Here is a 27,193-nt window from a genome sequence, read left to right on the forward strand (position 1 = left end):
GCTGGGGAGCCTGCTTCTGTCTCTGCCTGCTACTTGGTCTGCCTGTGCTCAATCTCTCTCTCTCTCTCTGACGAATAAATAAAATCTTAAAAAAAAAAAAAGAATTCGGGAAAAGATTAAATAACATTTCCTCAACACATTCTTTTAAGAAGCTGAACCCTCGCCCCACGCCTCCCTCACCCAGTGGCTCTGATGGTCCAGAGTGGCCGCTATTTCTAATTTACATAAGGATTCTCCACAGGCTAGCAGTGGTGAAACTGAAACAGGCAGAACCATGAAGCATGACAAGTCTAGAATATATAAATAGGACATTATCCCAGACGGCATAAATAAAGTTCCTATATTTTATACCTCCCCCCCTCTTTTTTTCTATTTCAGAATCCCTTTTTGAATAAAAGGCAGTCTGGTAATATATTTAGATCAATCAGCAGACGGAGGGATCTTTAACCTGAGAGATAGCTTAATTTCCAAAACTTGTCTAGCCCTGTTGTTCATCTCCCAAACGACTACCAAATAGCTAATTACCCTGAAACATCTGACTTTAGTATATTAGAAAGGAGAGAGGGAGATTGAACTCATTACACCTTGTAAGATTATTAGTAATTGTGACATCAAATACTGTCAGAAATTCAAAACAAATGCTCTTTCTTAAGTCTAATTAAATTTGATATTCAAATTAGTATTAGTTTTTATATGTTAACAATTTTTTTTTTTTTTTTTTTTTTGCCAGGGCAGACTTAGCAGAGAGGTAAATCTCAAGTACTTTCAACAAGCAGACTGAAAATACCATCTGGGTGGACAACATCTTTGGGAAGACAGAATTAACTATCTGCCTTTACCTGTAAAGATCCTCAATCCCCACTGATAAGAGAAGCAATTTTTAGAATACATTAGATAGCTGTAAAAGTTTAAGTGAATAGCTAAGACATGATTTTCTATGTTTTCCCCTCTATAATCAAATTTGATGTGTGTCTCAAATTTGTAATAAGGATTATAAATTAGTCATTTTATTTTTTAAGTACAGATGACTTTTTTTCTTTCATCTTCCCACAGAGTTCAGCATACAGTTCAATAAAAGATAATTACTAGTTTATTCTAACATGTTTCCTTGATATATTATTTATATTACATGGCATCATGACCAAGGCTTAGTCGTTCCCCATGGAATTTTTGCGTATTATTAGTATGTCTACAAGTAGATAATGAAACTGAAGTTCAGAGAGGTCACTATTTGCCCAGGGTCCTGCAGATATTCAGACTTCTAGTGCATGGTTTTATTTATTACACTTATAGGCATTAATATTTCATGTTCCAGAGGAGGGAATACCGCATATGATAATAGATTCCATTCTCAAGGAGCTTATAGTATGTGTGTGTGTGTGTGTGTGTGTGTGTGTATGTGTGTGTCTGTGTGTAACATTTATATGTTGCTGCTGTGGGTTGTGCTTTTACCCAGCATCCATTTATTTTCCCTTGATAACTGAATGCCGAGAACTTCCACTTAGGTCAACAGGTACAGGGGCTTCAGCCAATCAGTGTCCCCCAGCTGTAGCAATTAGTTCTAGGAAGAATGTGAGTGTTCCATTTATAGTCAATTAGATGCAGTAAGGCTTGGTCCCAAAACTTCTGGGAAAAAGATCTCACTTTTTCTCTGCATCTTTTTTACTACTATCTGGGGGAAACCTGGGTGAGAATGGGACCAGCCCAGAAGAAGTGAGGTTAAGAAAAAAAAAAAAAAACAGAAAGAAAGAAAAGAAAAGAAATATGTTGAAGGTGATACTTACTATTTTTTAATACACACTGTGTTATGCTTACAATGGGCCAGGCATAGCCTTAAACACTTTACAAATATAATCCATTTAATCCACTTAACAAACTTATGAGGTAGGAACTATTACAATCTTGACTTTATAATTGAGGAAACTGAGGCACAGATAAGCTAAGGAACTTGCCTAATGTCACACAACTAATAGATGAAGGAGTATGGATTTGGACGCAAGTAATCTGGCTCCGGTTTCTATGCTCTTAACTACTATGCTAGGGACATTGTTGAGACCATACATTAATAGTAAGGAAATACATATTTAACAATGGGTTCTTAAGGAAAAAAAGAGATAAAAAGGAGAGAAGGAAAGGAAGAAAGAAAGAGAGAAAGAAAGAATATTCCTGATTTGTTGTATTTGCCAATTTCTCTATTTCAAATACTCTGGCTGTGGCGGATTTCAAGCTATTAACCTGACATTATCTGGTTTGCAACATTCCTAAACACTTAATAACCACAGGCTTGGTACAAGCCAGCTGCTCCAATATATCACTGGAGTGGATACCAGATCTCCCTTCCACAAGACTGCATGTTTGTGAATCTATGATGTTCCACTTGGCTTAAGCCAATGTTGATTGGGCTTTCTCTCTCTTGCAATATTAAGGAGTCCTAACTGACTTCAGGTTTCATGGATAATGAAATACTTTATGGAAACTGCTCTTTGTCATATGAGACCTCCACATGACATGGACAAATCCTTCTTCAGATACCCCCATCTTAATCAGAAACAGAGAGTTGAGAGGGGATGAATTTGGTCTATGTGGCACTGACTACATAATTTTCCAGACCTGGAGCAAAATGAGAATGCCAGGCCCAGATCCCTGTTTCTAAAAGTATTAAGAATTTCAAGATGATGATAGCAAAGCATTAAGCTAAGTGCCGCTCGCCTCTGAGAATGCTGCCCTGAGGGACTCCCCAGCGCCATGACGGTGAAGGTGTCCTTGTGTTAGTGTCACTTAGCTGGTAGGTGGCGGGGTGGAGGGGTGCGGCGGGTGGGGGGGGCTCTAAAGTCAGATCTACAAATCCCATAGCTCTTACACTCTTTCACTATGTTTCCTCACAAAACAAAGGATCTGTCCATACACAGATTTCCATCTGGAATTTGTTACTTAAGTTATTAATGATAACTAACAACATTTTGTATTGTTGACCCGTTTTAAGCAAACACACAACTGACTCACTTAGAGACTCCTGTGTTGCTGCAACAGCTATATATTAGACCACAAATATATCTAGTCTTAATTTCTTATTTACATTTTGTTTCCTTTAGGCAAAGTTAATTCTTCCCCTAAATTCATCGAGCTATTTATATTGTGCAATTTTTACTTCTCAGACAAAGCCAGAAAAAGAGAACAAATACTATTTCACATATCAGATTTTTAATCGTTCTGCTTGATATAATCTTCCCCTCCCTCCCCCACCCACATTATATGATACAATTGCCTTAATTTTAAAAACATAGGTAACTCCAAATATCCTAAAGATTTTTCTTAAAACAAAAACCAAATGAACAAAAACCCACCTTTTATCTTCCACTACAAAATTTTAGAAGTACCCCAGTTACTCTCTTCCTCATGGAAAACATGGACCTAAATACAGCTGTTTACAGTGCAATTACTATTTTTCAAAGTGCCGAGCTCAGTCTAATGGGTTTTATTACTGAGATTCTCACATTCAAAAATCATTATAACCCATGACAATATTTGGTGATCTATGATAATGGAGGAATGAAATGGAGGAAAATCTTTTATGTAAGATAAAATATAGTAGTTGCATTATGCAGTTTTATGTAACATCTGGGTTCTACTACTCAATTTTTGATGATTTTAAAGAAAACAGAAAACTAACCACAACGATCAGCTAAATAATGCTTCATATTTAATCTATAAAAACAAGCAGTGGATAGTTTATCATGAATTATAACCTAGAAGCAGAGGCTCAATATAAACGTGGCCTTCAACATTTCTATTTACCTGTTGACTAACCCAGGCTATTTAATTTTCATTTATGTTTGAAACATGAGAAGTGGAGAAGAAAAATATTCCAGCATGGTTTCCTAGAAATATGAAAAAATGCTCCAAGAAAGCAAATCAATACATTGATATGCTTTAAAGATGATTTTCTAAAGCATCTTAAAATTACAATATTTGTTAATGAGTAATGAAAATAAAGGTACCAGCAAACAGGAGTCTTTCTGCTTTGGCACAGAAATGAGAACACAAGTGTTCTATCCATTTACCTGCAGTCACATTACCTGCTCAGATCTGTTGTGGTGCTGGTATTGGTACTGAGACAAGGTATTACAAGAAGAAGCAAATTTGTCCTTCTCAAATTGTTTCTTTACTCTGGCCAAACCACCAGGCACCGTGCACATTCCAGATTCTTCCATCATCTAAGACAATTTAAGAAAAAAGGAAAATTCAGCTTTGTATTTGCTCAAGATGGGACTTATAAGTTATTATTTTTTATAGTTGACAATTATTAATGGGTGGTATATTAAAAAACGTGAACACGCACAATTATTTCAGTAGGACCTTACAGAAAGTCTTAATAAAAAATAATCTCTCCATGTTGTTTTCTCATTTATCAGTGTTTGATATAAAGTCAGAAGGAACTTCAAAATATTGAGTTAATTCTCCTTATCTCAGATAGATTTTGATATCTGGAGATGAGACCTGTAGGATGTATTTCTCTAATAATACACAGACTAGAAGAAATTAGAATAATGGATTCAATTTTAACTCACAGTAAGGTTGTCATTAAAATCCCAAACATCTACATAAACAACGCATTATTAAGAATATTAAAAAATTTGACTCATTCCAAAATGTATTCAAACCACTAAAGATGAATAAAATAAGCCTCTCTTGTGCAAAAATGTCAATATCAGTCATAGTAACAGCTACTTAATACTAGTGCTGAGTGGTTTGTATGTGTTTACATATATCTTGTCATTTGATGTTTCTCCATATTCTGTGAGACATGGGCATTTATTCTCATTTTAAAATGGGGAAATTGAGGTTTGAGCATGTAAGGCAGCTTGTTAAGTTCTCATTGCTGGAGTGTGAGTAGAAGCTAGAATTTGAAACCATATCTATCTTAATGACTGCTGTCTGTCTTAATCCCGAGTAGGAAAGGACAGGCAGAAAAACTACTCTGGGAGTGGCATACCGCAGGACTTAGCTTGGAAGGTTTAAGCTTAGAAAGATTCTAGGCTACTACAGGCATTTTGCAGAACAGAAAGCCTTATTCAACAGACATCATTTGGAGCAACTTGAAAAACACTGAGGAGCCTTGTCAGATCTTATGCCCCTGTGGGAAGTGCGGTAACTTGAGGGCTTTGGTTCTGATGATTCAACACACTCCCCAGCCCAGCAGGCACTCAAGCCCAGATGGAATGACAACTCTCAAGCAAACAGGCCCCATGCCAACCAGCCCTCCTCCAAGAAGCTTCCAGGACCGCTTCAAACTGGGAAGGGATTCAGCAACCCTTCAAATTCCAGGAGGTTTCCTGAGGTCTGGCCCAGTCCTGACATAACCCTGAACCCTTGAGACCTGGAAGTAACTTGATGTCCGTGAGCTGAAGTTCCCCTACTATGGACTGTGGACTGCTGGGATCCTGAAATCATGACCCCATATGCAGTTTCTCAAACAGATACTAAAAACACAACTGTAATCTTGGGGTTTCCCATATTCCAAAATATCGGAGAATGAATTAATAATAGGCATTATCGGAATTACTAGCAAATCCAAATGGGTGCTTTAACAAATTTATAAGCTTTCTAAGAATATGTATATTTGCTGCATGGGAAGAAGGGATAAAAGAATGCATCCTTCAGTGTTTTAGATACATATTCTGATGAATTCTGCAACGAACTTCAAATAGAAATCCTGGTCAGTTACTGCCATTTGATACATGTTAAGGTCATAAGAAAGTGTGTCATCTATTTTGAAATTTAAGATAAAGAAGGGAAAGGGTGAACTAAGGTCATAATATTTCTTATACCCTTCCCTGACATTTAATGTACATAAGTGGCCTTCCGTGATTGATCAAACATAGATAATATATGAGTATTAAATTATGAAAATTAAGGCAATTATTGTTAAGAAAAAAAATCTACTCTTTCCAACAACTATAAACAAGGTCCAAATCATGTGCAAATTAATCTACTAAGCCTCAGTAATCATGCTAATGACTAAATACTTTCCTATTAAGTGCATTTTCACAAAAATATCAGTTCCTATACTGAACATGTTGCCTCCCATCTACCAAATGGATTAAAAATCCAATATATCCATGCTTTTCTTTAACATTGTGCTTTGGATTCAGACCATATTACATGTGCAAAAATTCATATAGTTAATGAATTTTATCAGTAGTCCTTCTATTACACTGTTACTGCTGCTCACCCACCTAAGTGAGAAAGTCTTTTGAATTATAATTGAGCAGTGGTGATGTGGTTTCTTTTTTTAGCTCAGCTTGTAAGTGAACATTTATATATGTGATCTGGCTGGACTTGCTCAAGGAGCCGTCTGTGGGCACGAGCTGCAGTGATGCTTTCTTGCTCAGAAGAACATGCTTGTGACTTTGCCTTGTTTAGCCCCACATGCTACACAGTTCACCTAATCCACGTTATTCTAAGCGACTATCTAACAGGTTGTTTTGTGTTAAACCTTTTTATGCTTATCCTTATGGAATGTTTCTTATTCTTGGACTCGGAAATAAGATTCGGAGTCTAATGGGTATGCCCATAATAATTAAATCATTTTATTAACCAGTTAATTTAAATACCTACTTAACATTAACTCCTTTCAATAATAGGGTACTTTGGGCGCCTGGGTGGCTCAGTTGGTTAAGCGACTGCCTTCAGCTCAGGTCACGATCCCAGCGTCCTGGGATCGAGTCTCACATTGGGCTCCCAGCTCCACAGGGAGTCTGCTTCTCCCTCTGACCTTCTACCCTCTCATGCTCTCTCTCAAATAAATAAATAAAATCTTAAAAAAAAAATAATAGGGTACTTTAACTACCTGACACTTACTTGGGTTAATATATTACACAATTATCTATTGTCTTTACAAAGAACTATTGTTGGGTCCTTGGGCATAGTAGAAATAACATAATTTGGGGGTTGGATAAATCCAAGTTCTGACACTTATGATCTCAGACTAGAATTCAAGTTTTATTTCTTATAAACTGAATAACAATATATTTTCCACACATTTCTTGCATTAAAAAAGATAACAGAAATAAAATCTCACAGCACAGAATCTGACATTTTAATTCATCGCTTAACAAATGTCACCTCCCCTTTCTCTTCTGGGACTCTTCCGCAGACCACTGCCTTTCCACAGGCATGACTTTTATTTAGGTTCCACCAAAAGCCATCTGGCTAAGGCTAGGACCAGGAGAAACTGATCTCAGTGTGACTGAAACATAATGGATTCAGTTTGGGGCCAAATCAGAGACCTCCAGATTTTACACATAAAACACTTCAGTTATGTGTATAGACAGAAATGTTGTTAAAGGCAGTTTCCCTGATTTTGTAATTGAACAGACATTTGATATGTCTGACCAGATAAGGCAGTAAGGCAGTTCCTTTGTTTTTCTTTAGATATTTACCAGGATTTCTCTGAGATAATATATGGGCTCTTCCTCCCCAACATCTGCATAATATTAACTTAGGGCCGAACCAAATAACGGCATTTGTTGGGCCACAGGTGCTTTCTTGTGTGAGAGGAGGCAGTTGAATTCAGTTAAAAGAGCACGGGAGTCCACACACCAGGGTTTAGTCTGGCTTTGTCTCTAATGCGTGATCTCCCATAAATCACTTCCCCTCAGTTTGTTTTGCTTATAAATGGGCAGAGAAGAAAGGATTATTAAATTCTTTACATGTAGGCTACCTTTACGATATAATTAACGTTTCATTTTTGCATTAAATAGTGGGATAATCAAGTTTTCTTAGTGCCCGATTTAAATATTCTCTTTTGTATAAAAACAAATTTGTCTTACGGTGTATTTTCCTAGCACCTGTAAAGATAAAAGTCTTCCTAAATATATATACATAAAATGTTTACTGAATAACCCTTCTCTCACTGGGTACTTTCAAAATCTGTTTGTTTCCCCAAAAGTCTTTTCTCCAATTTCAAACACTAATTTGTAGTAAAGTTTCTTGACGATCCAGCAGGGGGCGCTATCTAAGAAGACTGGCAGGAGGCACTGGTGTGATTCTGCTTATTTTGGAAGAGCTCAAGCTACTTCTGTGATTTCTGTACATTCATTCAAAATCCATGCTGCATCTGAAATGGATTTTAATGACTATGTAGAAACTTAAATGTCATTTGGAATTACAATATTGTTAATGAGTTTGGCACAGTTAGACTTGTCTCTAAATAATTTGTAAAGAAGAATGTTAAGAGTGGCTATTTTAGAACACCACTCTTCTTGGCTATTCTTTCTCTTTCTCTTTTGGTTAAATGAACAACTTTGCTAATTTGGAGATTATAATTATAAAAGAGTATCCTTACATTCCATTAAGCTATAAAGCTGCTACTAATAAAATGACTCATCAAACCCTGTGGATTGAAGGCCACAGATGATGGAACCCAACAAATTCTTTTGAATATGACTTTATTATGCTTTGGCTCTAAAAATTGGTGGTCCTACTGAATCCTGCTGTTTCCTATAATCATAATTGGTTTAGCAGAGTGCCTACATTGCTAATCTCCCTCATTTCTATGTTGATTAAGCTACTCCTAATGGATTTAGTGCATACAGAGAAATGAGAAAAGCAAAAAAAAAAAAAAAAAAGATACTGCCAGTGAATTTAAATGAACTATCCATGAGACCGAGGAGGGCAGCATGCAGACCCACATTATTAAAATCTGAAATTAATTTCCAACCTTCCTGAGGAGAATAGCTATAGGTTAAATGATAATGATGGCAATAATAACACATTTCTACCCTGCCTTATGGCTTACACGTAAATTATCTCTTTGACTTCTCTCTAAGACCCTCTGTGCTGGATGGCTAGTCCCATTTTGCAGTTAAAGAAACTGAAGCTCAGAGAGGGGTTAGGATAGTGGCCCAAATTCACAGTGAGGAAGTAGCAGCTCTGAAGCTTAAACTCATTATCTTCTGACTTTGATTCAAACTAGGTCTGCTTTTTCTACTATATCCCACTGCCCTGCCCTATCCTGTACTGCGAAGGCAGGAGGGTGTGTGAAGCGCAGACCTCAGTGAGCCCATTGCCTCGTGCAGAACCACTGGGAGCAGCTTACATTGGCAGAGAAGCTGCGGTAGTCACCCCTGGAAACAGCTGCCTGGTACCTCTCCATCCGCTCCTTCAAGGTTACCACTTCCTGGAGGTCTGACGTGCCCTCGCTCTGTGCACCACCGTCTTCCGCAAATCCACTCGCAGGTTTGTTAGGGCCAACAGTCACTGAAAGCAAATGTAGCGCACTCAGATATGTGTTTTGGGCTTTGAAAAGAAAATAGCAGCACCTTATGAACAGTAAAGGCATTTTAAATATCTGCTCTTATAAAACAGACTGCGACATTTCACAGTACCGTGTTTTCAATGTCCCACAGTCACCCTCTTCAAGCTTTCAAGCAAAGCTACAAAATGCCTATACGGGGCATATGGTCATGCACACGTCAAACAAAAATATTGTCTCCACTCTTACTCTTGTGATTACTCTGATGAAAAACAGTTATTAAGAGTTCCATAATGTTAATAATGAACCTTCCTGAGGCACCGTGTGTTGAATTTAGGTTAAACGCTGTGAAGAGCATGATCTCATTTACTTCTCTAAGAACCTCATGAGGTAGGTGCTATTCTTTTCTGAAATTTATAGATAAGAACGTAGAGAGTCACAGTGGTTAGAAAACTTTCCCATGATCACACAATTAATTAATTTGATGGGCGGACTAAATCTTTAGCAAGTCTAAAATTTGCTTCTCTCTCTCCACCCCTTAACACTCGAGGAGATGGATCTAGCTAATATAAAGGATTGCCATGAGAATTATAGACTGTGGATTTATTTCTTTTATTCACAGAGACATGTGTTACGTGAGAAAGAAATAATAGTACTCTTAGAAAAAGCTTTGTCAGTCACCCATTTCAGATGGTCTGATATTCTCCCATTTACGCCATCTGTCTGACAAAAATACAGGGTAACAAGAATTGCATGCCTGGAAACACAGCAAAAGATTGACTGCATGATCACAGAATAACAGTGGTTAGAAACAGAAAGGTCTTCAAGAGCATGCAGTCTAACCTACTCTAACCAGCTCCTTTTAGGCATATGGAAACATGTCTAAGTGTTTCCTTATGTGAAAGGAAGACAAGGACTCTCCATGGTTCTTCAGTTACATGTGCCAGAGCTGGACTCAAAACTAGATTTTCTTCCTAATCTAGTATTCTTCGCTGTTATCACTTTGCTTGATGGTTTGCTGTTCAGTTTCAAAAACCCTAATTCCAATATCATTGCAAGGGCTTTTTCTGGGACCATTGGGTGTATGGTCCCTATCTACATAGAGATACACATGTACATGTGTGCATGCACGCCTGTATCATGAATACTCACTACTTGTTCATGCACCCCCTGCCATTCACCTTTGGACTGGTAATTTCTGGAACTCACAGAGCAGGGCTCTTCAGTGTACTTTGTTATTTGGATAGGTTTAATTTAATCACTGTAAACCAAGACCCAAACAATTCCTGGTAAGAGATAACCAAGCTGTTTCTTCCCTTTCCTGTTCTTCCCACCTCCTTCCCCACCTCCCACACTGAACCATCTTATAGAATTGTTTGCTTTTTCTATTTTTAGTTTCTTTTAAGGTTTATGTACACAACAGATGAGAACAACTTCTGTGATCCAGAAAAAATGAATAATTATTTGTTTTGGCTCCCTGAGTATCTGATTTTCCATAGGGAGTTCTTATTCAAATAAACATTTTCACATATTTAATTAAAATTGTAAATATATTTTACTTTACATAAGTACAAAATATACGAGGATATGAAGTTGTGATATATGCACACTATGACTGTACAACGCTGATCAACACTGATTTTTTCATAACAAATGTCAGTTATTTGTGAAATTCACCTGACATTCAAAATCTCATATCCATACAAAAGTACATTCCTCCAGTTGATTCTGATAAAAAGACTTTCTTTCATGCTACTGAAAGTCTTTCACATGTAAAGAAAGTATATCTTTGTTTTCCCCTGTGGATTATCTATCTACACAGATGAATTCACTTTCTATTCAACTGTACTATGACTTTGTTATGAATGATCACTATATAGATTTTACTGAACTTGACTCCATAAAGTTTTTCCACATTAAAATATAAATTTCATTTTGTATATTATTCATAAAAGATGTCATTCTTTTAGTTATCTTAACAGAAAGTCAGCGATTTATTTTTGTTAAAATTTACAGATGATATTTACTTTTCAGATATTTGACTTTTATCATTTTTCATCCTACAGGGAAAGGCCCAAGATTAATGGTCAGGAAATCAATGGCCTGATTATTAAGAGATTCAGATTCCATTGCCTTGTGGGCTTTCATTTTGATCACAGAAAATACACTACATCTTAATTTCTCTCTCTTTCCCATCAGTATTTGCCTACACAGATAGTCATAGAGTAGAAACCTTACCTTGAGTTAACAAGCTGTGTCCATAGTTTCTTAACCTTCTAACTCAATGTTTATCCTTTCCTCACCTGATAAGTGATTTTTCTTGCCCAGTGTACTATAACACGCTCTATCTATCTGCTCCTATCTTGATGTTGATCGCACCTGATATAACTTTTTAAGGTTGATTAGACAGCCCCCTATTTTTAAGATTGTTTATTTGAGAGAGAGAGAGAGAGAAGAGTTGGGGGTAGGTAGAAGCAGAGGGAGAAGGAGAGAGAGAATCTTGAGCAGACTGCATGCTGAGCACAGAACCCTACTTGGGGCTCGATCTCATAACCCTGAGATCATGGCTGGAGCCAAAACCAAGAGTTGGATGCCCAACTGACTGCGTCACCCAAGTACCCCTAGCCAGCCCCTTTCTTAGGGATAGGTGAGGAAGAAGACAGGGACATTGGTCCCCCCACCTCTTACTGTGCCATCTCAGAAGGCTTGAATGCAACTGAGATTGGAGAACACCGTGAAATGAGTTTAGGGAACCTTTAAAGAGAGGGGTGACACAGAAGAACAAGTAAAGATGCTCATAAAATACCTATGGAAAAATAGGGGGAGATTTGCATACCTATAGGTATAGAAATCAGACTGTGAAAGAATATGGGACAAAGCTAAAGTGGTCTGTGAAAAAGGAAGGGAAAACAAACTTTTCAAATGACCATTTCTGCTAGAAATCATTATAAATATTAACAACACAGAATCATTGTACTAGCAGTGACTTGTCTCCGGGGCTTAGTGGCAATTCATTGTTCAGATGAGTAAACGAAAATCCAAAGAAGTTCAGTGAATTCTCCCAAATCTCAGAATTAATGGCTTAGCTGGACACAGAATCCATTGCACCCTAAATGTCAACTGTTCTCTTTTGTTTGCTGATGAGAAAATAATTGCTAACCTACCCAAAATAGTTCTATGTAGAATAGAATAAATCCTATAAAGCAGAAGGAACATATAAAGGAAGCATTTTGAAAGAAAATAAAACACTAAAAAATACAAGCTGTTACGAAAATGATTATATGCCAAGGATAAGAATGTCTTTTATAAGAATTCTGAGGTTCTTAGGGAAAAGATTTATATTATTATTTTTATATTTTTTTTGTAATATACTACACATACATCTAACTTATGTCCACTTATGTATACTTATGTACATACATATGTATACATATTTATAATATACATACATGTACATACATAAGCATACATAAGTGTACACTTACATGTACTATTTCCTTAAATCATGAGAGATTGTATGACTACAGATCTATTTTTTGGGGGCTTGAAATATGTGCTTTTCTTCTGCAGTTTTAAAAAACAAGATAACTAAATTAACCAATAAAATCTGCCTAGTTACAAAACTCATACCTTCCTGAATTTTACTTTTTATGGAGAGTCCATGTTTAAACATTTTTTAAAATGCAAAGTAGTATAATAGAAGATAGAATGCTCTTCCTTTCCTGACCAATTAATTATTCACCTGCCTGTAGTCAGTCACAGAAGGACTGCGTAGACATCCTTCTGTGTTACTATGGAATAAAATAATAGCTTTCAGAAGTCAGATATGGAAAACAATGAGGAATAGTCAATGTAATTAATACACTCTGGGATTTTCTTCTCATTTCACAACTTCTATTATCAGTGAAAGAATTCTTAGAAATATGCACAGATTAGTATTAACAGACATTTCAAAAAGGTTCATTATTGGGGCGCCTGGGTGGCTCAGTGGGTTAAGCCTCTGCCTTCGGCTCAGATCCTGATCCCAGGGTCCTGGGATCGAGCCCCACATTGGGCTCTCTGCTCAGCGGGGAGCCTGCTCCCTCCCATTCCCCACCCCCCCACCCCCCCGCCTCCTTCCTCTCTGCCTATTTGTGATCTCTGTCTGTCAAATAAAAAAAAAAAAGGTTCATTATTATGAACCATTCTTCTAACCAGCTGTTCAGGAAAATTTAAGTTTGGAATTCAGTGGTCTATAAAAGGATATGTTCTTACAACATTAAGAAATAACATCTCTCTTCATTTTCCATTAAACAAATAATTGTCTAGAAATTTGGAGTAATAAATTATATATATTATCCTAAGATCTTCATAGAGTAAGAATTTGGAAGTCAAGGTCAATGTTTGATATGATAGTGCTGGGGTCAATGCCTTGCTCAAAAATATGGTCAAAGGCAGAAAAATGTCTCTTTAGAAAATACCCAGTGTGGCACAGTTCACAAAGCCAAGTGCTTTGTCATGATCTTATTTCTAAAGCAAGATTCCACCTCAGCACATTTTCTAAATGTAATTTCTTACTTTCAAAATATGGGAGGCACATTTCTAAACTGTAGTTGAACTTGATAAAGTTTTATGGAAAAGAAGACCATATAACAATACTATAATGGACAAAATTGGATGAAAGTTAGGTATTAAACCCCAGGGCTTCAAAACTGGCTTACACAAATATTGCTTAAATTTTTGTGAGTCACCTTATTTCTTTCCTCTTTTGCCTACCTCATATGGATTATGTGGAAGTCTGTAGAATAAAGTAAGATACTTTGACCTCTACATTTCATTGACAGACCACTTGCTAGTGTTGCAAAGCTGGTATTAGCTGTGTCTGAATTACAGCAGGCACCTGGCTGAGATAAAGTCAGAAGAAAAGAAAGCTGCCAGAGATGAGAAAAGAACTAGGGGCGTTAAAGTTTTTAGAAGAGTTAAAATACACACTGGGGGCAGTAAATAGTGTAATATATGTTGTGGAAAAGAAAATCACTAACATTAACATCAATGTGAAAGGCAATGACAGAAAACAGAGAGCAAAATCCAAACTGTAAATTGATAGCATTTCAATGAGAGGCTGGGATGGGGAGAGTGGGAGGCAGAACAAAAAAGATATATTCGAAGAAAAATTACTGAAAATAATATTTGGGCATGGTTTTAAAATATGTACTATAATCCAGAAATAAAATTAAGTTTGAAACATCAGTATAACAGTAAATCCTTTTAAAACATTGCAAGTTTTGCAAGGAAAGAGAAAAATTCTATAATTATTTAAAATTATGAAGCGTTTCTGTGATGAAGAAACAAAATTCAGACATCCTTAGATGCCTTTCTTATAATATTGAAAACCAAAAGGAATTAGTAAACTGGTTACTGGTTACTGTAGCTCAAAGAACTACAGTCTGTATGAATCCAAGTTGGTACTGGTGTGGCGTCAACATCAAACTTAAAAGGCAGTCCATACAACAAAAGACATCCGAAAAGAAAACAAAGGTCTTTACATTTTAAAAACGTAAACAAGAAGGTAGGAATAAGATCAGTTGTAATAGTCATAAAAATAAACACAGGTTAAACTCCACACTGAAAGACAAACAAATAAATCCAACCATATGCCGCTCACAAGACATCAACCTAAAACAAGACACAAAATTCAAAAAGAAAATATTGGGTAAAAATGTTACAGGTAAATATAAAATGAAGAAAAGTCACTGTGGCTATATTCTTTTCATGCAAAATTACATTAAAGACAAAGTATCCTAAATGAGATAGCAGGGCCATTGACAGTTGGAAGATACTAATCCCACTGTGAAGCTTTAACACTGTAAACCTCTACATGCGGACTAGCATAGTACAGAAACATGTAAACACCATCAATAACAAGAAAAAGGAGAACTGCAGGGTGCCTGGGTGGCTCTCCCTTCAACTCAGGTCATGATCTCAGGGTCCTCAGCAGAGAGCCTGCTTCTCCCTCTCCCTCTGCCTGCCTCTCTGCCTACTTGTGATCTCTTTCTCTCTCTCTGTGTCAAATAAACTCTAAAAAACGAAAAAAGGAGAACTCTCTGGGAATTTAAATGCTGTGAGTGACATTCATGTATCTCCCTCCATCTTTGCCATATGACATTTCTTTTAAAAAATATTTTATTTATTTATTTGAGAGAGACAGAGATAGTAAGAGAAAGATCAGGGGAGAAGCAGACTCCGCACTGAGCAGAGAGCCCAATGCAGGGCTTCATCCCAGGAACCTGAGATCATGAAGGCAGACCCTTAACTGACTGAGCTGTCCAGGCGCCCTGCTATATGAAATTCAAAAGGAAATGATTCATACTATATAATTCATATGACTTCCTTTAATGTATTTATTCATTACCATTAAACAACTGTGGGTTATCTACAGTAAGCATATGACGCACTCACTATGCTTTCCAGCTATCAGACTAGTTGGAAAGAAAGATAGGCAATTATAACCCAAGAGTTAATGGGTTTGTACCAGGTGAGTGGAGAGCCTCCCAGGGAGGACATAATCCACTCGGGTGTGTCAACGAGCAGGTGTCAGGAAAAGTATTCTGAGAAGTAGGACATCTGCACTGAATCATGAAGGAGCTGGCCACATGAGTATGTAGATGAGCAATAGGACGAGACAGCAGCATTACCAACAAGGCATGTTGGGGAAACTGGGTAATGATTTTGTGAAAAACATCCAACAGTTCCTCACCTCGAAGCACGTTACAGAGTATCAGATGGAGTAAAGAGCTAAATGCTTTTTGAAATGTTGAAAAATCTTCGGAGAAGAAGAAAATGATTTCAGTTGGAGTTCCTAAGCTTAAAAAATAGTGTGGGGCGCCTGGGTGGCTCAGTGGGTTAAGCCTCTGCCTTCGGCTCAGGTCATGATCCCAGGGTCCTGGGATCGAGCCTCCCATCAGGCTCTCTGCTCAGCGGGGAGCCTGCTTCCTCCTCTCTCTCTGCCTGCCTCTCTGCCTACTTGTGATCTCTGTCTGTCAAATAAATAAATAAACTCTTCAAAAAAAAAAAAACTTTAAAAAAAATAAAAAAAAATAGTGTGAAGTAAGAAACCTTTTAAACAAAAATAATTATAGGAAAAAAGGAAAACTGAAGGGGGCAATTGTAATAAATAGGCCGAAAGTATTATGTTTTTAGTAAAGAACATGGACATATCAGAAATAAAACTGCAAACATTACTGAACAATAAAGGACTCAAAAGAATGACTCACAAGTAAAAAAGTAAGAGCCCATATATATGAAGTGTTTTCGGTGTGTCAGACGTTAATCCACTGAGTGCTCTCAACCCTCCTATGAGGTAGAGACTATTTTTATTTTTTATCTCCATTTTACAGATAAGGAAACAAAGACACAGAAAGGTTACAATACTTGCTCAAGGACAGGGGGCTGGTGAGCGTCCGAGCTGGGAGGGGAAGCCACGCAGTCTGGCTCCGGGTTCTGTGACATTCCAATTCTGCGCTACTTCTCAAGGAATGCACGTGTCCAAACACCAAAGCCAAACCCAAATAATCACCTTCCCAGAGTCTTCAAACGACAAAGCGGTGCCTTTTTCTGGGGTCAACTGACTCCTATCACGTATACCATAAAAACAGAAAAAATAGTCCTAGATCGCTAACGCAGTGTATAATCATGACTCAAAAGAAATCCTAAGGTTTAATAGTAACTTGAACTCTTGAGCAAATAAATGAGAATGTAATGATTTTTTTCCTTGAACTTTTCTAAAGTCAATCCAAGAAATCTTTATTTAGTCCACACTAAGAACCGGACAGAGCGCTGGCATGCCCCCAAGCCCACGAGGCTGAGGCGAACACAGAGAGCAGCTTCAAGCGGGCAAACACACTTCTGGTGACACAGCAATAGTCTCGTGATTGTATTTTGGATGGGTCATAAAGAAGTCAACTGCTTAGTACTTGAAAAATTGATTTAGAACTAAATTGGGGAGTGATGAACTAAATTCCATCAAATCGAAATATATGATCTATAACCCAGTTGGAATTTGTGAATCAGGATATCATACTGATGGACATAGCATTGGCTCACAGCCATTAGCATGAATAAGATTTCTAGAATAATTAATATTTTCATATTCCTCAGCTGATAATAAAATTCATCTCTCTTAAGCATCTAGAATACTATTGCTAAGTCAAATTTGTAATCAATTTTTTAAAAGATTTTTATTTATTTATTTTAGAGAGAGAGAGCCGTGGGAAGGATGGAGAGAGAGAGAGAGGGAGAGGGAGAGGATTGCAAGCAGACTCTGTGCCGAGTGCAGAGCCCATGGTGGAGCTTCATCAAATGACCTGCGCTGAAATCAAGGGTCGGGCATTTGACCAACTGAGCCACCCAGGCACCCCTAAGTTTGTAATCAACTTGAGTTTTATGTATTTTACTCCATTTGAATATTATAAAATTAAATAGATGGAGACTAAAATTAAAGAGTTAGTATATAGTACAATCTTGCATTTATAGCTCTTAAAAAAACATGGGGAGGAAGGGCAAAAAGTAAAATGAGTGGACGTGTATGCCACACTTCCACACATAAACTTGGCTCTGGCATCCATCCAGCATGTGAGCAGAGTGAATCAGATTCCATTTTTTGAACTAACCTCCCTATAGTCCCATTCCCTCCCAATGCACTGTGTTGTTGTGTGTACGCTTGTCACCTTCCCCCAAATCAATTCTTTCATCTGATTTCATCTGCGCACCATGCTTTCTACATTAACAAAAACAGATACTCTCTCAGGATAATACAAAGAATTAGTTCTTGCCTCCCTTCCCTAACCAGTACTCTCCCAGTTCACCAGATACTGAAAGAGATGCTTGCCTGTTAGAGGAAGAGGACAAGATTCAGCAACATTGGAAGCAAAATATCGGTCCTCCAAAGATGTTCACATCCTTCTCAGAATCTGTGACTGTATTATTCCACATTGCAAAGGGACTTTGCAGGTGTGATTAAGTTAAGGGCTCTGAGATGGGGAGATTATCCTGGATTATCTACATGGGTTCCATGTAATAGTCTCAAGGGTGCTCATAAATGATACAGAGAGGCAGGAGAGTCACAGTTAGAAAGAAAAGGTGGGGACAGAAGCAGAGGTAGGGGTGAAAGAGAGGCGGGTGGGGACAGTACAGATTTTATGTTACTGGCTTTGAAAGTAGAGGAAAGGTCCCACCAGTTAATGAATGCAGGCAGCTTCCAGAGGCTGGAAAAGGCAAGAAAACAAGATTTGCCTCCAGAGCTTCTGGAATGAGCTTGGCCCACCCAATGCCTTGATTTGGTCCAGGGAAACCCATTTTGGATTTTAGACCTCCATACAATACTATAACAAATTGTGTCATCGTAAATGACTACTTTTGTGGTAATTTGCTGGAGAAGCAATAGGAAACTAACACGAACATCCACAGTACACATTCGTGCACGTCTCCAAGTCAGAGATCACCACACGGTAGATGCTCTCTAAATCATATTAGTTCCAGCTCCCCCAAATCACTCCAATTTATATATACAAACCACCTTGCAATAAAAACATCCTTGAAGTTATTCTTCATGCTCCCCTAAAGAAATATCAATCTTCTTAAAGATAAGACTGAGTTTAGATGTCTATTTAGATTTTAATCTCTCTGAGTAAGAGAACTGCCATTTCTAATTGTAATGATGTACTAGCAGATAGACTCATCCTGTTTCCTGCAGCTCCTGTCATCTACAAAAAGTACTTCTTATACTAAAGCAGTTATGAATGAATAGAATTTAGTCAGAAATTAGATAATTATTAGTAAAGTAATATTGCCAGTTTGGGCATATTCAGAAATTTAATCGCATTGCTGTTACATATTTTTAAATTAATTGTTTAATTTAGTTAAAGAATTGCCCAGTTACAAAAATCAATAATTGAATACACTGACTTAAATATTTTTGGAATGGTCAAATAAATTAGAACTATTAAATGCCTATTGATGGTTCATATTTTTACAGCCAAGTCCCTTGTTAGACATTTCCCTAGCATAATCAAATTTATATTTCATTATAACAATAGCTGTCTGTTAATGAGTACTGATTATGTGTTAAGCATTTTACATGTATACTTTACATCTAATTTTTATAGGAACCATATCTGATAGGTGGTATTATTTCCATTTAGCTAATGAAGAAAGTAGCATTCAAAAGATAAAATCATATAGTAAGTGTCTGAGCCTGGAATTGAGTTCAGGTATTTCCAAACTACCTATTCAACTCTATGGAGTCTCCTATGCAAATTTTTTTTTTTTTTTTTTTTTTTTTTTGACAGAGAGAAATCACAGGTAAGCAGAGAGGCAGGCAGAGAGAGGAGGAAGCAGGCTTCTCGTGGAGCAGAGAGCCCGATGCGGGGCTTGATCCCAGGACCCCTGAGATCATGACCTGAGCCGAAAGCAGAGGCTTTAACCCAGGCGCCCCTATGCAAATATTTTTAATCAAAATAAAGTGTTTTATTAGAAAGTCCATTTTTAACTGAGGCTGTATAGAATTCTCCTTTCTGCTTCCTAAACATCTGTCCACAAATCCTTTCTGAACATTTATTTGAGTGCATGTAGGGATAAGTCAAAGGGAGACCAATAAAGTTGAATATCTCTGACTCTAATTGGCTCTTTTTTCATCCTCAGAAGCTTGAGTTTAGAACTGGAAATGGAAGCAACTTTTTCAATTACACTTCCTTGGTCACTACAGAGATCAAACTTGAGACAGGATTAGGTAGCCATCTGACCAAGCAGGGAAAGGGACGAACTTCACTCTAAGGGAAGAGAGATGCAAAGCAAGGACCACTGCCCTAATTTTCTCTTGATCTATTGTGCTCCACGGCATAAGAGTTGGTGTCATGCTTCCATCACAGTGTCCTCCTGTTAAATCTGCTTGTCAGATATACAATTAAGGTGTCTGATAATCTCTCTTCTTAAGGCTTCAGTCATGCATTCAGTAAACAGCTATTGCCCTTCCACTGTAGGCCAAGCACAGTGCTCCAGGCTGGGCACAAATTATATAGAACCCTGGTCTGCTTGAAGAGAGAAGAAAAGGAAAACACCAGAGAAATCCTCAAGAAATACGGTATTCTAAGAAGTGTTGATCTGGTCTCATGTCTAAAAACAGGAATACTACAGGTTGCATCATTTCAACATGCTGACTTCTTTTTTCTTTTTAAAATTTTATTTATTTATTTAACACAGAGACAAAGATCACAAGCAGGCAAAAAGGCAGGCAGAGAGAGAGAGAGGGGGAAGCAGGCTCCCCGCTGAGCAGAGAGCCTGATATGGGGCTTGATTCCAGGACCCTGAGATGATGACCTGAGCCAAAGGCAGAGGCTCAACCCACTGAGCCACCCAGGCCCCCCAACAAGCTGACTTCTGAATAAAACAGGCTCCCAGATGACTGGTCCTGCAAAGGAAGTTGGCTTGTCTGGAGACACACCAAGTGCAGCCCTTCCTAGAAGGGTATCTTGAGGAAACTGGTGGCACACACTCCATATCTCCACCCCCAAAACCACATTTATTTATATAGAGATGAAATAAATTAAGCTGGATCAAGCCCAATCATATTTGATGGGATTAAAAAGCCCCTTACAGGTGGCCTGCCGTGAGGCTCCATTTCCCTTCAGATTTCCCCCACTTAACCCAGACGGAGAGTAGCTCCCTCTGCTGTGCCCTCCTATCACTTAAAAATTATACTTCTAAAAAAAAAAAAATTGTACTTCTATTTGTATGACATTGCTTTGTGGTGTATCTTTGAGTCCCCTCCCCCGCCCTATCCCCACTTCTGTCACCTTCCACCAAAATGCACATCCCTCCAGCCCAGGGCAGAGCTAAGTTAATTTTGTAAACCTGTTCTGCTCCAGCCTCTGTCTTGGGCTGTTATCCAGCAGGATGCAGACCCACATGTGGATTAACTATCTACTCTGGACCCAGAAAGCCCACTATTTAACCTATTTCCAACACTCACTTTTGACTTTAGGCAAATTGCTTAACTTTTCTGAGCCTCTTCCTTCTTCTCTATGTCTTAAGAATGACAACAGAACCTAGGGATTACTGTGAGGACTGAAGGAAATCTTACAAAAGTGGAGTTTACTGAATATCTTGCACATAGTAAATAATAAATGATCACTAGCTTCCAGTCACTCTAGGTGTTATCATCTCTCCCCTGCAAGTGTAATCATCCAGATAATCTGAGCTGATATAAGTCAGGACAATAAAAGTTATGAAATTTCCCAAGGCTCAAAGCTGTAAGTGGAAAAGACAGGACTCAACTCTGATCCACCTAAACCTAAAGCTTTCTGTAAGGATAGTCCATTCCTCTTTACAAATCAGGTATCCACCATGTTTCCCGAGAGAAGGAAAACACAACAATAATGAAGGAATGGACAACTACATGTTGAGATTGAGACAAAGAAGTTGGCGTAGCCCTACTCATCTGGCCACAGAGACAAAGAAAATATATGAAAGAGGTGAAATTACTAACTCAATGTTATGATATCCAAAGCATGTCTTGAATCATGAATTTTTCACCAGAAAGCAACAAGGTAGTACTCTGAAAATGTGAAGTTCATGAAAATCACCCTAGTGTATCACATGATAGGGACAGATTGATTCTCTTCCCCCTAAAAAAATATTCCTTGTGGTTTCCCCTGTTCTACATAATTTAGGTAAAATCTTGAAACCATCTCTCAGTTAACAGTTTTCATTTCCCTCTGCAGCCTCTGAGCAGTGGGCACAACACGGCAAACCCTGGTCTAGACCAGCCAGATGGGAAGGATGGGGGCCCTCCCTAGTCTCTGCTGTCCTGTGGCTGCCTACCACAGGCAAGAAGGGTCCTAGATTTCCTCATCTGTGATCCATTCCACCTTTGCTCTGTTAAGTACCTACGTACCGCTAAGTACTACTGCTAAATACTTCTACTAAGTACCTTTATTTAGGTGTTCACTAAGTTGTTGCTAAATTCATTTAGTTTTGAATATAGATATTCTTCTTTATTGAGTATTCCTTCAGAATTCCCTGATACTTTCCCTTTGTCCAACTTTTCACCTTAGCAGGTGACAAAGGATATTAAAAGAAAGCCCAAACCATCAGATTCTGACTCTCACCAATTTAGGCAATTGAAGCTGTGGCAGCTTTCCACCTACTAATCACCCTTTTCCTCTGGATAGTAAAATATATTTAATTTAGGCCTTTTGTCTTACAGAAAGTCAGCCCCTGAATTTACACAAACTCTTTTCAAAGACCTTAAGTCTTTGTTTAAAGTGCTTTCTCTGCCCAGATCCTTTGATATCTTTTTTTTCTTTTGAACTTAATGGCTCATAGGCTTGATCAAAGAAGGGAAACCACACTGATTCTACATACTTTCTTTACTGAACATTTTTTGGAAAAACTAAGCAATTGAGGGGAAAGAGAAAATGCTGAAATAATGTAACATATTGCACAATAAATACCTGACTCTTCCGGAAGTAAGTTCACCTTTCCACAGCAGTGATGTACTTAGAAAAATTCCACCTAAGAGAATGAATGCTTTCAAAACAATGTGCTCTTTAATCATTTAAGGTAGGAAGACAAAAGTGCTAATGTTCAGGAGAAATGTTAAGAATCTGGTAGAATACCATTTTTCTTACCACAGCTATAGGTTTTTCTAATGTGCTCTAAAATGAAAGGTAATCGGCATCTTTTTCACATGTTTATACTCTCCCATATACTTCCTGGTTATTGTCCCCATTATTGTAGGGGGCACTAGAAAATGCTCTGTACATTTTAAACAGTCTTTTAAGTATAGAACTGGTATGTTTATAAGTTAAAGTGTAATAATGTTAATGTATCAAAACTTAGATTCAGTCAGGTGCTGGGTTATTCTCCCTGTCACCATTACTGTGCCCTCCATGCCCTTTGCATATAAATGCACACTGTAACTTCAAAAGAAAAAGATGATGTCAGTTTCCTAATGAAATGTCGGTACTAGGATTGGTCCAAAGAGTGGACCAATTTAATAGTCTGCCCTGCTGAAGATACCCATGAAGTACATAGTTAGTCAGTCTCATCATCCTTTAATTTATTTATACTTATTTATCTTTACAAATTTGGCACTGACATTTGTTTCTTTTCTCAGATTCAAAACCTAATCCTGTAAGTGCACCATCACTTTATGCTGCTTATTTCACTCCTGTTTTTAAAGGGTGAAGTGTAAAAATCACCCTTTAAATGTTACTCAGATTAAAACTTGCTCTTTCCATGCACATTAAGACAGTGACAACTGTGAACAACAAAGAATTCAATTAAAACTTGCAAACAAAAGTTTTCTTAGACCAATGGTATTTAAACTCAAGTGTGAAAGAAGGTAAAAAGAGTGAAGTTGGGGGGAGTGAAATGTAAAAAAAGCAATTTAAAAATTAGATATTGGGCTTCATTGTAAAATTCCATATGAAGCTTTAAAATAGAATCACTTCCCTAGACTCTTCATTTTAGGTATCAAAAGCCTTGGGCAGAGGGACAATGCATTTCAACTTAGTGTAACCTGCTACAGTATCAGGACAAATCACCTGAAAGGGAAGAACTCAGATGTAATGTTAAGCATCTCTTTGTCTTCAGATATTATTTTTAAAATTTTAGACACAGAAAGACAATTGCAGGTTATCAGCCACTAGCCAAGAGCTCAGCATCAGTTTCCATTTCTTAAGTCTTGTTTGCTTAACCGTATCTACCATGATTTCAGTCAAAGAATCTCTTAGCTTCATCAGTTTACAAAATGGCAACACATACATTGTGCATATGGAAGGATGGTCATCACTGAGTGCTCCCCAAAGCTCCTCATGCGCTCTCATTTGAGAGTAGGAAGAATATAAAGCATGTCTAAGAATGATATGCTTGTGCTTTCCCCAACAATGAGTGGCAGAGCCTTTCCCAACATTTTTGCTGAAGCAGTTATTAAATTTTTATTGTCATCTAAAACTAAAATTCTAGATGGACAGTTGAGAGTCAGACAGCCAACTTCATAGTTCCTTAACATTTGACATCATGGCTGATACACAGTGGATGACCATGAAGCATTTATCAAATGAATTTGTCTAGAAATAATAGTGCAAGATCCAAGACCCATCTTTTGATGGTTCCTGTTGACAGATTTTGTTACTTTCTCTCTCCTACTTCTTTTTAAAGGGTAGAAAACAAATTCCAAATTCTGCAACAGAAGTTGTTTAAGCAGCCCGGAGATGTGAAAATTGGGATTAGAGCTTCTCGGAGGGAGCAAAAATAAACTTCTTGCCTGTGAACCTGTGAGTCTCCCACAATGAAATCCAGCTCATCACCAAAAATGCTCCACAGGATACCACATGAGCAAGTGAAAATTAGAACCACACAAAAATGTTTGCTTGAAAAGTGAAACCAGTCAACTTTGGGCTTTCTGCCAAATTAAATCTCTGCCAGAAATTCTCCTGTTATTACATATCTTCAGAAAGCAATTAGAAAAATATTATAGCTAAAAAAATTCCAGATACATTCATGTCTCCATTACAGTTTGGTCCAGAAGAAAATACTAGCCTCCCGAGTCCAGTGGGCCAAGCACAGGAGTATAGGCAGACAATGCAAACACTGACATACACGCATTTTTCCTTGGAGGACCATCTAATCACAAGTAGTATCCCGTTTGTTTTGTGAGAGCTAGGAGGAGGACCTCAGAAAGTTTTCAGGGTGTCCCAGTGCACTTCCGAGTTGGAAGCTTGCCAAGGAAAGCAGATGTGACAGAAAGCCCTAGGTCTCCTTCACCAGCAGTGCAGGGCCTGAGGAAAATGTCTTAAACCTGACCAAGCCTGACACTTGCCATTACAGAAAGTATCTCAGAAGGAAGAATTAAAAATGCTGACGCTTTGCAGCACTCTTTGCATTGTTCTTTATAAAAAATCTCAAACCTGATTATGGAGTTGGTGAGTAGCTTAGACCAGATACAAATAACACTCATCTATCATGACCAGTCTCCTGAAAAATTCCCCGACACCCAACCATGTATAATCTCCTGGGCTCCATCTGTAGTCTTCTGTTTTTGTCTTATCACACACACACTATCAGCTCTCGGCTTCATCTATATTATACCCAGTGTCTATCTCTGGTGACTATTTAAGCCCTGATTGTACACTGCCAAACATTTCAAAATTCAACATGGACTTTTTTTTTTTAAAGTATTACCCACGAACTTGTTTCCATTCTCAAATTTTCCAGTTGTAAATTAGAATAGACAACATCTAGGATTGTCAGGAGTAATGTTGAATGTGATAAGGAGTGTATATAATATATATAACATATATTATATATATAACATATATAATATATACACATATAAAATATATGTGTATATAATATATGTATTATATATATATATATATTTGAATGGAAGCAAAGATCATATATTAGGGGAAAATGTTGAATTGGTTTTTGTTGAGGCAAATTTGGCTCAAGAACATAGGGACAAATGAAACAAGGGGAGGGTGTCAGTGGAAGTTGTACTGTTGCAGCTGACAGTGGGGTCGTGGCTGAGTGGGCATTAGGTCTAGTATGGTTCCCTTAAACTATTATACCCATCCCTGAAGCCTGGATACAGGGTCCCTTAACTTCAGGCCTCCAGTACTCCTGAATTGTTCTTGGTCTTAGTTTGAAATGCATACCTGGGTCTATCACAGGCTCTAATACTATTTTATTTCTAGTCCTCCTTATTTCTGACCTTGGCATTTATTTTCCTGTTTATAGTTTATCTGTATCCCCCAAATATGATGCATTGCACCTTTCATTGGCTCATGATCTCTTGCTTTTATTTATTTTTTAAAGATTTGTTTATTTATTTGAGAGAGTCGGTGTGTGCACGAGTGAAAGGGGCAGAAGGAGAGAGGTTAACCTTGCTGAGTGGGGAGCCTGATGGTGAGGGCTCCATTGCACGACCCTGAGATCATGACCTGAGCTGAAATCAAGAGTTGGATGCTTAACCGACCGAGCCACCCAGGAGTCCCAATTTTTTGCTTTCTTTTCAGTTATTGGATTCTTCTTTGCCTTTGCTGATCAGATTCCCTACAGCCCCATCTTTCTGTGCCTCCCTCCTGAATGAGTGTTCTTCCATCTTCACTCAGACACTGCAAGGGGACCCAAGATGCAGAGCAATGAGGCAAATAAAAGCAGAGAAGCTGATGGGCGGAATGTGTTCAGGAGGGGACGATTATGCTGAGGGCCAAGATCAGGTTTAGTAGAAAATAAAGAAAACTGTGGTCTCTATGTCAAGAGTCCAAGAACTAAGTCAAAGTAATGACAAGGTCCAATAAGTGGCTGGGAGCAGCTCCATCAGAAAGAAAACAGAGTCATTAGGTTTGAGGGTAGTTGAAGAGTTTGATTCCTTGAAGTAATGTGATGTTGACATCGAGAATAACAGGAAGGTTATTAGTTTCAAGTGTTGAAATTATTATAATAGAAAGAGAGCACTTAATAGCTTTCTACAACTCTGGAGAGGACAGAAATTTAATTTGAGCTGAAAAGTGCATCTCTGCAAGGTAAGGATGCCTTTAACAACAGAACGTCTTATTAAATCAGGAAGCTGATTTTCTCTCTTCAACAGTTTTTAGTGTGGTAGTTTTTTTGAATGGTCAGTGTCTAGGAAAACTTGGTACTTTATTTTCTTATCTTGTTTTCTGAGAAAGAGATAATGATTATTATGTTGTAAGGCCTCATATATTAATAATAATAACGGCAATAATAGCAAAAGCTTATACAACACTATGTACCAGGATTATTGTTTAAGTCATTTTACAACTATGAATTTATTTAATCCTCCAAACAACATTATGAAATAGATATTAACAGTATCTCCATTATCGGATGAGGAAATAGACACAGAGGTATTAAATAATTTGCCTGAAGTCA

General features: G+C 37.7%; 1 protein-coding gene across 2 annotated transcripts in view; it reads right to left on the reverse strand.

Moving 5' to 3' along the window:
- Positions 1-27,193, reverse strand: part of XIRP2 (xin actin binding repeat containing 2) — a 77,281-nt gene that overhangs the window by 43,104 nt on the left and 6,984 nt on the right. For both annotated transcript variants that reach the window (XR_014300605.1, XM_082690940.1), the window contains exons 2-3: positions 9,101-9,261; positions 4,077-4,214 (exon numbers count right to left, since the gene is read on the reverse strand). Coding sequence is in view for 1 of the 2 variants with exons in the window: in XM_082690940.1 (XP_082547066.1) it covers positions 4,077-4,214; positions 9,101-9,157 (195 nt within the window). In the remaining variant the exon portion in view is untranslated. The remainder of the gene's footprint in view (positions 1-4,076; positions 4,215-9,100; positions 9,262-27,193) is intronic.

Source organism: Mustela nivalis (genome assembly GCF_964662115.1).
Source record: "Mustela nivalis genome assembly, chromosome: 11".
NCBI classification, from domain to species: domain Eukaryota; kingdom Metazoa; phylum Chordata; class Mammalia; order Carnivora; family Mustelidae; genus Mustela; species Mustela nivalis.